The sequence below is a fragment of the Lepeophtheirus salmonis genome, chromosome 1 (genome assembly GCF_016086655.4).
Source record: "Lepeophtheirus salmonis chromosome 1, UVic_Lsal_1.4, whole genome shotgun sequence".
Lineage (NCBI taxonomy): Eukaryota > Metazoa > Arthropoda > Copepoda > Siphonostomatoida > Caligidae > Lepeophtheirus > Lepeophtheirus salmonis.
Window position 1 is genome coordinate 54880650 of NC_052131.2, and position 12090 is coordinate 54892739.

The 12090-nt window shown below is 31.8% G+C and overlaps 1 protein-coding gene across 1 annotated transcript; it reads left to right on the forward strand.

Annotated features, from left to right (window-relative positions):
• The first annotated feature begins 10094 nt into the window (after window positions 1–10094).
• On the forward strand, window positions 10095–11521 carry LOC121132083 (uncharacterized). Its single transcript, XM_040727530.2, has 4 exons — window positions 10095–10478; window positions 10546–10662; window positions 10718–11105; window positions 11180–11521. Exons 1-4 carry the CDS (start codon window positions 10134–10136, stop codon window positions 11404–11406), a joined length of 1077 nt encoding a protein of 358 aa, XP_040583464.1. The 5' UTR covers window positions 10095–10133; the 3' UTR covers window positions 11407–11521.
• The last annotated feature ends 569 nt before the right edge of the window (window positions 11522–12090 follow it).

Here is a 12090-nt window from a genome sequence, read left to right on the forward strand (position 1 = left end):
GTATTTGCTGTTGTAAGCCCTTGGCATGGAAGATAATGATAAGTTATATTGATATATTTTAAAACGGAATGTTAAAAAAAAATTCTTAAACCATTTTTAAAATGTCTGTATCCTACTTATAACTCGAGTTATCATTGTTTAAAGTGGAAAATATGTTTTTTTATTCAAAGGCTCATAGTTTCAAGACGAACCGATTCAAAAAGTTTAAAAGTCTCTCATTGAATAGCTGAAAGTATGAACATTAATTTTTAAAAAGGAGCCTCCCCAAAACGCTCTATATCGTTGTCAATTTGAGACAAGGTCACGACAATATTTCAAGGATAAACCTCATTTTTGAATTGATCTCAAAATAAAAGTCCATATTTATTGGTATGTCACAAAAAGAAGAAATGAGATAGAAACAAAGAGAGGGAAAAAGAAAAAATACATTACCCAATTTGTTATAATCAAAGTTGATAATCCTGTAGAGAAAAAGGCGTGCAAGGAGAAGGGGGGAGGGGGGGTTAGAAAGACTTATGGTATAATTGCCCAGTGACTAAAATAATAAACATCTTTATCTATCAAGAACGTTATCCGTTACCAGCTTTATTATTAAATATTAGATACTGATAGTCGATAGAGAACGGAATAAAATGCCTAAAATAACGTCTCCTTCTGTCTGGATTTCTGGAAATTGAGGCCCAGGAATTTGAAAATAGTTAAAGACGAGAATCAGATGGCTTGTCGGATTTGTCGATATAAATGTGCCTTTAGTCCCCTGTCTAGAATTAAACGCCTCTCATTATCCTCATCTCATATCAAGAGCATGGATATTTATCTATAAAATCAAGTTAATGATGAATACATCAAGTGAGACTTTAACTTTGATCTCACAAAGATGATTATTGCATATTATATGCCTTTATCCATTACTAATCATCTACGTTCAAAAAATTTATTTCCCGAGGAACCATCATTAAATTAATGGAGAATGTTGGTAATGATGTCATTTATAGAAATACCCCCATTGTAAATTGTGATGCTGAGATAATTTTCAGCAGGTTTTGAGTCATCCATACCAAATTACGATCAAAGTTGTCAGTAAAAAGTATAAAATATTTACTAATTTCGAAATGGAACTCTGAATTTTGTACCATCTAATAGTAAGTATTCATTTTTTTTTTTAAATCTAACCATAAAATATGATTTTATTTTAGCTAAACAAGAATTATGAAACACAACTCATTAAATGGAAAAAAAAACTGCTTAAATGGTCACAACAATGGGGGTAGTAGCTTTGGGTGGTTTGCAACTACTTTGTCTGACCCTGGTTTCTTCACTTAAAGACTTGGGTATGATCATTATGTTTTCCAATATTACATAGTCAAAAAATATTGCTTTTTTGTCACTTAAGGATTAGCTTTGGTTGATAAGAAAGAAATGGTTTTCAGAAAACTCATAAAAAGCAAAAACAATTGCTTAAACGGTCACAACAACGGGGGTATTTGCATTGGGTGTAACATTGTAATTAGCAATTGTGTGTATCCTTCATGATAATAGTATGTGTTATATAAGCATAAATAACGGGGAAAAAATATTTTTTGATGCTCTAAATAAGGAGTAGTATCCCCGGACATTACTACATAATTAGCTTTTGCTTTAAATCTTTACGATGGATTTAATTTTAACATTTTTTTATTAGTATATTTATGGTCTAATTTTATGATTTTGAAATTTACTTTATTATTAATAATTATTTAGATTTCATAGGTAGAGATATATCTATCCTGTGCACAATTGTATATAGCAACTTCCACATGAAGAAAAGGGGGGTGATTCTCTTTTTGATTAAACTCCAAGTCCGGCTTGTGTTTTCCAACCTAAAATTATGCCATATTTAACTGAATTCCAATGTCAGAACAAGAAAATATTATTTGGATCAATCTATTATTTCAATATTCTGTATTTATAATTTATTGTCATTATTAGTTATATGATTACAATTGTTTGATTTTGTATATTTAACATAAAGGTATGATGGTTTATTTTTTAGTATGTAAATTATATTTAATTTAAGCCTTCTTTTTAAACTTGGAACTTCAAATATATTTCGAAATACTCTACTTTGTCGTTTCATTAGTTATTATTCTGAGAATATGCTTCATAATGAATTACAATTTCATGGAGTGTGACGTTTTCAAATCTACTGTGACGGATAAAAAACGTCTAAGTCAATTATACGTAGTATATCTCCATTAAACATTTTGCTAATAAATTGTTTCGTTATACTCTCAAAAATCATATTAAATCAGGCAGCTGATAATCACATCAGTATTTTAAACAATGATACCATAAGTCTTTCTCCCTCCCTTCTCCTTACACGCGTTTTCCTCTACAGGATTAGGATTATCAACTATAGTAAAAAATTTGATTTACTCACTAGATAATATTTGGTAGTTATGTATTATGTATCTATCATTTAAGTAAATAGGCACTAAATACTTCTTCAATGTTTTTCTTATTTTGAAATGGGGGATCTGGTTACAATAATAAATTACAATTTTTCTGTACGTATTTTTTTTTTAAATTTTAAAGTTATATGTCTCAACCCGTATAAATAAATTTTTTCAAGCTCCATGGACACAAAATGACTCGTTGCAGCCAGTGAGGAATTCCAAAAGACGTATATTTAAGGGAGTCCTCGGATCAAATCATTTTTCTTTTTCGCTCTCATTGTTTCTATCTGTTGTAGCTGGAGCCTTATCCTAAATTGACAACGATATAGAGCGTTTTTGGGAAGAAAAAATCTTTTTTTCAAATTGAATTTCAGACTTTCAAATATCAAATGAGATACTTTTAAACTTTTTGAGTCTATTCGTCTTGAAGCTATGAGCCTCTGAATAAAAAGAACCTATACAAACATAGTTATAAATATTATGCAAACATTTTAAAAATGTTATTAGAATTTTGTAACATTCAGTTTTAAAATATATTAACATAACTCATCCCTATGAACCTTAAAATTAGCCAAAAATAACAAAAAAAAAAGTCTATGGCCACTTTATGAAGGCTACGAGGCTATGAGAGAAAAATAAGGCCATATTTAGAATGAGGGGATCAAACTGAACTAAGTTAAGCATATGCTGTCCTACCGTATAAAAAAGTGGGATATTGTTGCATAGTGTTATTTAAAATTAAGTACACCATCTTTTGAGACGTAATGATTTTACAAAAAAGCGTTCAAACCATAAAATTATCGGTGACAGTGATTGGAAAAACTCTGTAAGAAATATTAATTTCATTTTTCACCTAAAGCTAATTATGAATTTATATATAGTTGAAATTTAAAATCATTACATACAAATGAATTGATTTTCAGTTCACCACCATCAAGTTTGAATCCATTATATGTCTAACTTTAAAAAAAAAATACGTACAGAAAAATTGTAATTTATTATTGTAACCAGATCCCCCCCTTTCAAAATAAGAAAAACATTGAAGAAGTATTTAGTGCCTATTTACTTAAATGATAGATACATGATGCAGACTCACTTTTTTTTAAATATTAGCTAGTGAGTAAATCAAAATTTTATGAGCCCACAAAAACAATTTTGCAAAACACCTGGGCCATCAATGAATTAATTCAAATGAATTAAATACGTAAATATTCGCGTATTACGAATACGATTACAAAGAAAAGAGAATACTGGCACTAAAGAATGCGAATGTCTGTAAGAAAGAAATTATTATTTCCAACAGATTCATGAAGGATTTTACTTTAAAAAATATAACAAATGCTATTTTGCAATTTATAGTTATGGCTCTTAAACTATAAGCCTGTGCCTCCCATTCTTGATGCTGACCGCCTTTGCAAACACAGTAGGAAGTGAAATGAATCATATAAGTAAAATTTTTAGTTAAACTCTGGAGGTCATATCAAAATACAGTGAATTAGCGTTGGGTTATGAGCCCACTACGTGCTCCGCTGGAAAAAGTAAATAAAGTCTTGCATAATGGGCTCATTCGCTAATTATAATAATTTGGCGGTAGGTTATGAATCCACTCCAGCCCATACTGATATATAGCACAACTTGTGGGCTGATGAAGTACATATGTTACGGGCAATTTGGAAAATTGGGCATCTGGTAAAATGCCCGTTAGAGTGGCTTGTGCAAAATGCACGGGGAATTTATAAAATTTCCAATAGTGTGGTCATTTTACGTTCATTAACATTGTCAGGTAAAATGATTGTGGGTAATTTGACTATTAAACAATTCATTGCAAACAATTTGATCATTAAAGATTTTATTAAGGTACAATTTCTTTATCATTGCAATTTAATAATCCAGTGCAGAGATGCCCAACCTGTAGATTACAGGTTGCCTAGTATTTAGTTGTAGCCCACTACTCATTTTCCCTTCAGGTAGAATTTTTTAGCAAAATTGTCGCAATATCATTAAAACGCGTAGGACACTCATAATGAAACATTGAAAATATATATCTTATATTTTCTGGGATTCCAACAGAATTGCCAGATTAGCTTTTTTTTAAGCAGTTTGTGCTTGAATAATTAGATTTGGCCTTTTTTTACATTTGGTCTCAAATTGAAATAAAATTGTATTTACTAGCTTTTTGGTTTCTTTAAAGACATTTTTCAAGAAATTTAACTTAATATGTTCTGATACCCATATAAATATTTTTGGTGGTAATACGGCGCATTATATTAAAATGTTAGACATCTCTGATCTGTTGCATTTTCATTGAAATTTATACTGGATTCAGACAATCAAATTATAGTATGATAAGAAATTATCACAATTATCACTTGCACAACCGGGTTGTTCTATAATATATTAGAAGGACTTCTTGATACTAAGGATAGTGGTAGAGATAGGCTTTAATCCCTCATAGGGACCAGCTGTCCACCTGCAAAACATGTTGGCCTAGGTATATTTTTCAAAATAGTCTCTCTTGACAATTTCTTATTACCCAATAGTTTGATTATGTGAACACTATATCGATTTCAATGGAAATATACCAGAGTATCAAATTGATAGTAACAAATAATAAATCATAATCAAATCCTTGACGATCAAAATTGCTTAGCATTGAATTGTTTAATAATCAAATTACCCACAATCACAAACACACTTGACAATGTAAATATATATATAAACATATTTGTTTGTTCCATCCCACAAGGCAGTACCTTCAAGTGTGAGTAATATTATTGCAATACAATTTCCTTTCTTTTTTTTAAATTCAATCTTCTAAGAAATGGACCGAGAAGATTGGTAAGGAGGAAGGGGGGATAAATAGCTGAGGGGCTCTTACAATATGTTTGAATAATTTTCGCCCTGGAATTGCACAGGGGTAGTGTGAGATTGCTGAAAACCAGCGCTTATTCATATAATACATCCAAGGAACCCTCTAATACCAAAAAATAGTTCAAAACCTTTGGGTTGCGTGGGGTACTTGGGGGTATCCTTTGATCCTCAAAAACCACCACCCATACATCGAAGGATCCCCTAAAGTACCAAAAAATAGTACAAAACCTTGGGTTGCAATGGGGTACTTCCTACTTCATTCAATTATATTCGGAGCCTTGGACTTTTTTAGAGCCCAAACACCCCTGATGGGGCTTTTTCATCTTTTTGGCCATGTCAGCAATTGAGGAATTTGGTTTTTTCTTGAAGGCCGACTTCAGGCGGACACAGAGGGTTCCTGCCTGCTTCTGAAGAGAGTGTATGAGGTTCTGCTCGACCACAACTGTATAGATGCATTGTAAATCGTCTTCCTCGAGGCTCCAGTCTGTTCCCAGATGGCTCTCTATGACAATCCTGTGCGGAGAAGCCAAGTGATGTTTTTCTTCGTAATCGATAGCTAATTATGTGTTCTACAAAATTGCACGGAGCACTTTGAAAAAAGACTCTTAATCTCTCAAAATTTGTATAATAAAGATGAGTAAATAATAACAGTTGGCCCTGTCATATAATAACTTATTTTTAATACATATTAAGATCTAATATGAATAAAACTAGGTATCAGAGGGATATATTTCGTTGTTTAGGCACCCCAAAATGGTTGACATCAACAACCCTGACGTCACACAAAAATCCTGCATAATAAGAACCATTGCCATTTCTCTTTGTATATAAATGATTATGTGCGACACAGAAATTTCTGTAAAACCAATAACAACAAAAATACATTTTAATATATTTTGTTTGGAAAATCCAAAATGGTTTCAATCTGACTTAAAAATCTATAAATTCGTTATAAAAAAGTTACAAAGTTGTTGTTTTAGAGCTAAAATTGAGCTGGGGATTAGCTACTTCATAATTTTCAATACCTGTAATCCCTCAGAAAAGATCGAAAGCCTTCATGGATATACTCCCTGAAAATGGCCGGTTTAACCTTAACAAAAATATGAATAAAATCAAGGCATGTCCATGGTTGAGTTTCCCTGAATAAAATTCAATAGTTACTTGTGTACTTTGGACATGTTACAAAAAAAGAAACTGAAAATCAAAATGGTAACCCTGACAATTTGAAGAATTTTTTGGAGGAGATCAGCTACAATCAGCTGTTACAATAATGCATCCTACCACCGTATCAAAGCTGCCAGGAATTAGTCCTTGAGATATTTAAAGAACGTGAACGGTAATTATTTGGGATGTAAATTGTGTGTATTTTTTTGGCATGCCCGTTTTTTTGGAATTGGTAATCTAAAGAATGGGTTTTCCTTACCTCAGCTATTGTCATTATTATTTAACTCATGTAGAGTGAACTGACTTTCCTACTTCATTCAATTATATTCGAAACCTGATTGAACATTTGTGTGTGCTCAAAAAAGACGAGAGTAATGCTGATGATTTGTTGCAGAGTTATAATTGTAAGAACTTGTAACTCTGAGTAGAATTGGCGATCGACATCGGAGTAATCCGTAACAATGTCCTTGCTTATTTCCTTCTCTCTCTGGAACTAAACGCCTCCCTGGTCACAGGAAGATTATAGCTTATCTTAATAAAACGCCATGACAGGTAAGCACCTTTGCTCCAAAACCTCTTCAAATTGTATTTTACCATCATTGAAATAATTTTGCACTTTTACATCCAAAATGAATTCTATTCAGTTTCATAAGGAAGGGTGTTTATTTCTTCTCGGATGAGAAGAATTCGATATTGATCATATCATGAATCAGTAAAATAATGCTAAAAGAGTGTACCTGTACCTTTGAAAATATTTGTTTTGTTACGTTTTGCATCTTATTTTAGCCTTTGACAATTTTTTTTTTTTTTTGAATAAAAAATATTTGAGTTCTAAAGTACTGATTTATCAATTTGTTCCAGGTTTATTCATATTAGTAAGATGACTGTTTAAAAAAACAAAGGGATTTTTATGAAAGACAACCATGACAAGCCTTGGTAAGGAATAAATCTTATCGTGGTATTCTTTACCTATTTTAACGACCAGGGAAGTAAACTTTGTTTTAAAGAAGTATATCATTTAAAACAAATGCATTTTTTCATTGCCCTTAGCGTTCGAACTTTATCTATGAACTACTATTAAACTTTCCCTGGCTACAAAAATATAAAAAAAAATCAATTCTCTTTTTATCTGATTGGATCATTAAAGAGGGGATGTGTGTAAAGAAAAAACTAAGTATATCGATTAGATAAAGAAAAACGGTTGATGCATGTGCTCTTTCTTCTTTTTTGCCAACTATTTAATAAGTCGTCGTAGTGTAAACTTCTCCATCTGAAGTAAGCATTCTCGTCTATCCTTGGTTTAAATAATTTTATCTATGTATAATAAAATAAACATATATAAACTTAATTATAATTATAATATTTCCCCACCACTAATGCTTTTTTAAAGTAGAGGGTCTTTATAGCAGTAATTCATTTTATACCCCCAAAACCATATAACAGGCAGTTGATATGAATAAGAGTCTTATTTCAGGTGTACCATATGTCTCGCTCCCGCCTTCTCATCCATTTTTGAGAACAAATATTTAAATACAGCTGGATGTCCAGCGAAGTTACAACGTTGAGTAGTAAAAAACAGAACCAAAACGGTCAAGAATAAAGAGTTAAAGAAGAGCAAGTATGATGTTCAAAAAAAAAAAAAAATAAGGGGATTATCGAAACCGGTTCTCCAGTAGACTTGCACGTGAACAATATCTAAAGGAGTATTCTGTAACCATATCACGCTTTTCCTCAACAATAACTGAGGCTGAGATGCTTGATGACATTCCTTTTTAAGTTGTTTTTGTCTAAGGATGCTAAAGCTATGTAGAACAGAGTACAGGGACACATATCTTGCTTTTTGGGGGATTCTTACGCATACTATTTAATTTGGCAGCTTGCATGACCTGATGTGGAATATCATTTTTGAATGAACTTATCTGACCGAGAGATGTTAAGCCTGAGAATTGAAGCAAGTCTTCATGACTGTGGATACAGATGTTGAAGTTGAGTTGCTCGATATTATTGAAAAGAGATATAATCTCTTGAGTAATATTATACTTCAAGAATTTGTCATTCCTCTCCAAAAAGCTTTGGTCGATCGTTGATAGAAGTTCGAGGGGCCCATCGCAGTTATGTCCACAAGGCTGGTGTCTAGTTTTTATATATAATCTTTGTGTCATACTTTCGGTTCATAACTCTTCATTTTATCTAAATCTTAGTCATCCATGATAGGTTAATAATTTTCAGAGTGCTTATTTTAATCAAGTCTAAATCCCACACCGATGTGATCAAGGATGGAAGGAAAATAATCGTACATTCTGGTTTAAATCACGTGTGCCAGAATGTTTTTGAAAGTGGAGAGCCAAAGTATTTAATGATAACGTTTTTGATAAAATGTATTTTATGAAAATTTGAGACAAAAAACTTATTTGACATAGAAAGAATATTTATGTAGGAATCATCGTTTATGGACTTATTGTGTAGGGGGCAGTTGAGCAACACAACCACAGCTCCTTCTGCAACACAAAATCTGAGCCGATGTTCAAGATCTCTTATAAATTCTGGAATCTGCGAAGGGAGACTGTCATCCAAACCGGCTTCTGAGGTCGAGTCGATGGCGTTATTGAAGCAAAAGGCGATTATTTTGAATTATAATAATAATAAAATATTCCGCTTTCATCATTTGGTATTGGATTTTATTAAAATTGTATGATTAATTTAAGAAAAAATCAATTTAAAAAAGATGGACGTCGCAAGCTGTGTTTCTCAGATATTTTATTTGGCTTGATAAATTATTATTAAATTTTTATGAAAATTTCGAAGAAACGACAGTTAGGGGCATTTCCAAAGGACTGACAGTACATTGTACACATCTAAGTATATATATGTTACAGGCAATGTGCAAAATCGGGCATTTTGCAAAATACCCCTTAGAGCAGGCAATGTCCAAAACGCTGCATGACAGGCATTTACCACTATCAAAGTTTCACATACCTTTAAAGAGCTCCAAAAAAAGTTCAAGCCCTTGAGTTGTGTGAATAATGAGGGTCCTTGATGCTCAGGGAATCAGTAGCGGTGGGTAATGCTCCATGTTTTAGACCAGTAGTTCACTTGTACAGCCCATGGGTACTTAGGGTAGTGGTAGAGATAGATTTGTATCCCCCCAGGGATGAGCTGTCCATCAGCACAACTTGTTGGCCAAGGTATATTTTGCAAAATAGAATTGAGTCTCTCGTGACAATTTCTTATCAAACAATTTTTTAATTACCTGAATACAATATATATATATAATTTCCTATTTTGTTATGGAGACGAAATCGATTAAAGGTTACTAATCCTCAAAACATCTATGCTTTTTTTGTGTGTGTTGGTTGAGTCAAGTCCGTCTTCTTGACAATCTAAATTTCAATGAAAATCTACTAGATTATGAAATTGCTTGCAATGAGATTGTATTATAATCAAATCCTAAATAATCAAATTGCGCTTGTAACATATATATATATACATCTAAACTATATTGGGAGAAGATTTTTCTCTGACAAATATATCATTTATATACATATATGTCAATATATAAACATAGACGTGTAGAATGTACATATGCACCAAAGATGTGCTAACCCGCCTAATTCATTATTAATTGAGAGAAAACAGCTGAAGTATATCACTGTTATAGGATTGATGGAATTAAATAAAAACAGTATTGAAAACTTTAAGATCATAAGAATGCTTCCACCTACATATATTGATAGTTTTCACGATGTGGAATCTGTGAAAAAAATGACATATCGAAGATTAGGGAAAACAGATTTGATTGTGTCCAAGTTTGGGTATGGAGCAGCAGCCCTTGGAAATATGTACAATGAAACGATAACAAATGAGTCCAGAGAAGCTTTACTTTTCGGATTGAAGTCTGGAATAAATTATATTGATACAGCTCCATGGTATGGAGAAGGACTATCAGAGAAAAGATTAGGGGAAATATTACAAAACGTTCCTCGATCCTCGTACTATTTAGCAACAAAGGTTTATATATTTAAAATTTATAAATGTGTAATAGGTTGTTTAATCATTGTTAACCATCATGTTGAAGGTTGGACGATATGGAGCAGACCCAAACATAATTCTTGATTTTTCTGCTGAAAAAACCAAGTCCTCAATTGAGAAAAGTCTTGAATTACTTGGAATCGCTTATATTGATTTAATCCAAGTAAATAGACAGTAAATATGTTATAATCTATAAATTAAAACGGTTTTCCTCTCAGATCCATGACGTTGAGTTTTCAAACTCCCTCAATCAAATATTAAATGAAACCATTCCAACCCTGCTAGATTTGAAGGCTCAAGGAAAGGTCAAATATCTCGGAATCACGGGATATAATTTAAATGTCCTTAAAAAAGTGGTTCGTCTCTCCAAACCTAATGCTTTGGATACAGCCCTTTCTTATGCTAAACTGACCATTTTAAATCAAGAGTTATTAGATGAAATTGAATTCTTTGAATCAAGAAATATTGGAGTTATTAATGCTGCTCCTACAGGAATGGGTCTCCTAACAGAATTTGGAATCCCCAATTGGCACCCTGCCTTACCAAATATGAAAAATGTATGTGTAAAAGCTGCTATTTATTGCAAAGAGCGAGGATTTGACTTGGGTAAATATTCAAAAAAATAATCTGTTGGTTTTTTTTTAAATCCATATTTTCTATATATTTATTTGATAACCTAGCTCAATTAGCGGTGGCATGGACGTTTCATCGTCCAGAAGTATCAACAACTCTAATATCAAGTCCAAATATGAAAATTATGAAGATGAATTTGTCCCTTTGTTTTCAGAGAGACTTATCTACACAAGAAGTAGAAATGATTCAAGAATTAAAATTCAAGTTTTTTGATGATCTTCCCATTGAAAATTGGGATTTGATTGAAATATGTAAACTATTGAAAAACATGTGAAAGTTATACATATTATTATCACTTTTACTCTAAGAAACTAACCTTCTAGGTCATGAAAGTTAAATCCTAGGATTTACATAAAACTAAAACCTTAAATAAAGTTAAGTATTATGAATTCACTAGTTTTGTATGTTAATAGGCTAGGATATATTCATATTTAAGACAGTTGATTAAAAAAAACAACGGATAAATTTTATTTATAAATGATAAGTATCAATTGATTTCAAAATTAGTATCTACATATATTCACAAATAATTATTACTACGGAACTTTTCTTTAATATTCCTCAACCTTTATTTTAAAATTACTGATGGAATTCATGTGTCCTGTGCAGGGCTTCAGAGTTTGGTGGAGTTTTGAGTCAGGAGTTGGAAAATTTGTACCGACTACGGCTACAAAAATTATTATAAATTTATATAAATAAAACTTATTTATATTTTAAGGCCTACATTAAGTGTTCATAAAGTTTTTTCCAAAATGGTTATCAATTATAGTTATTAAGTACTTTTCATATATGAAACTTGGAAGAGTTAACTCATTAATAAGTTTACTCGACAAATTTCAGACGTACTTTATAGTCTATACAATAAATAAATATAAATCACTATGTTGGATAGAGCGTAAATCCCTAGGCACGCTAATTCATTACTTATTCTTGTGAATAGTCAATGACTATTCAATGT

What these genes read in the sequence shown, in the direction of transcription:
- LOC121132083 (XM_040727530.2), top strand. Translation starts at nt 10,134, where the DNA reads ATGGAATTAAATAAAAACAGTATTGAAAACTTTAAGATCATAAGAATG. An exon ending in CGTACTATTTAGCAACAAAG is followed by an intron (nt 10,479 to 10,545) that starts GTTTATATATTT and finishes ATCATGTTGAAG; the next exon opens with GTTGGACGATATGGAGCAGA. An exon ending in CTTATATTGATTTAATCCAA is followed by an intron (nt 10,663 to 10,717) that starts GTAAATAGACAG and finishes TTTTCCTCTCAG; the next exon opens with ATCCATGACGTTGAGTTTTC.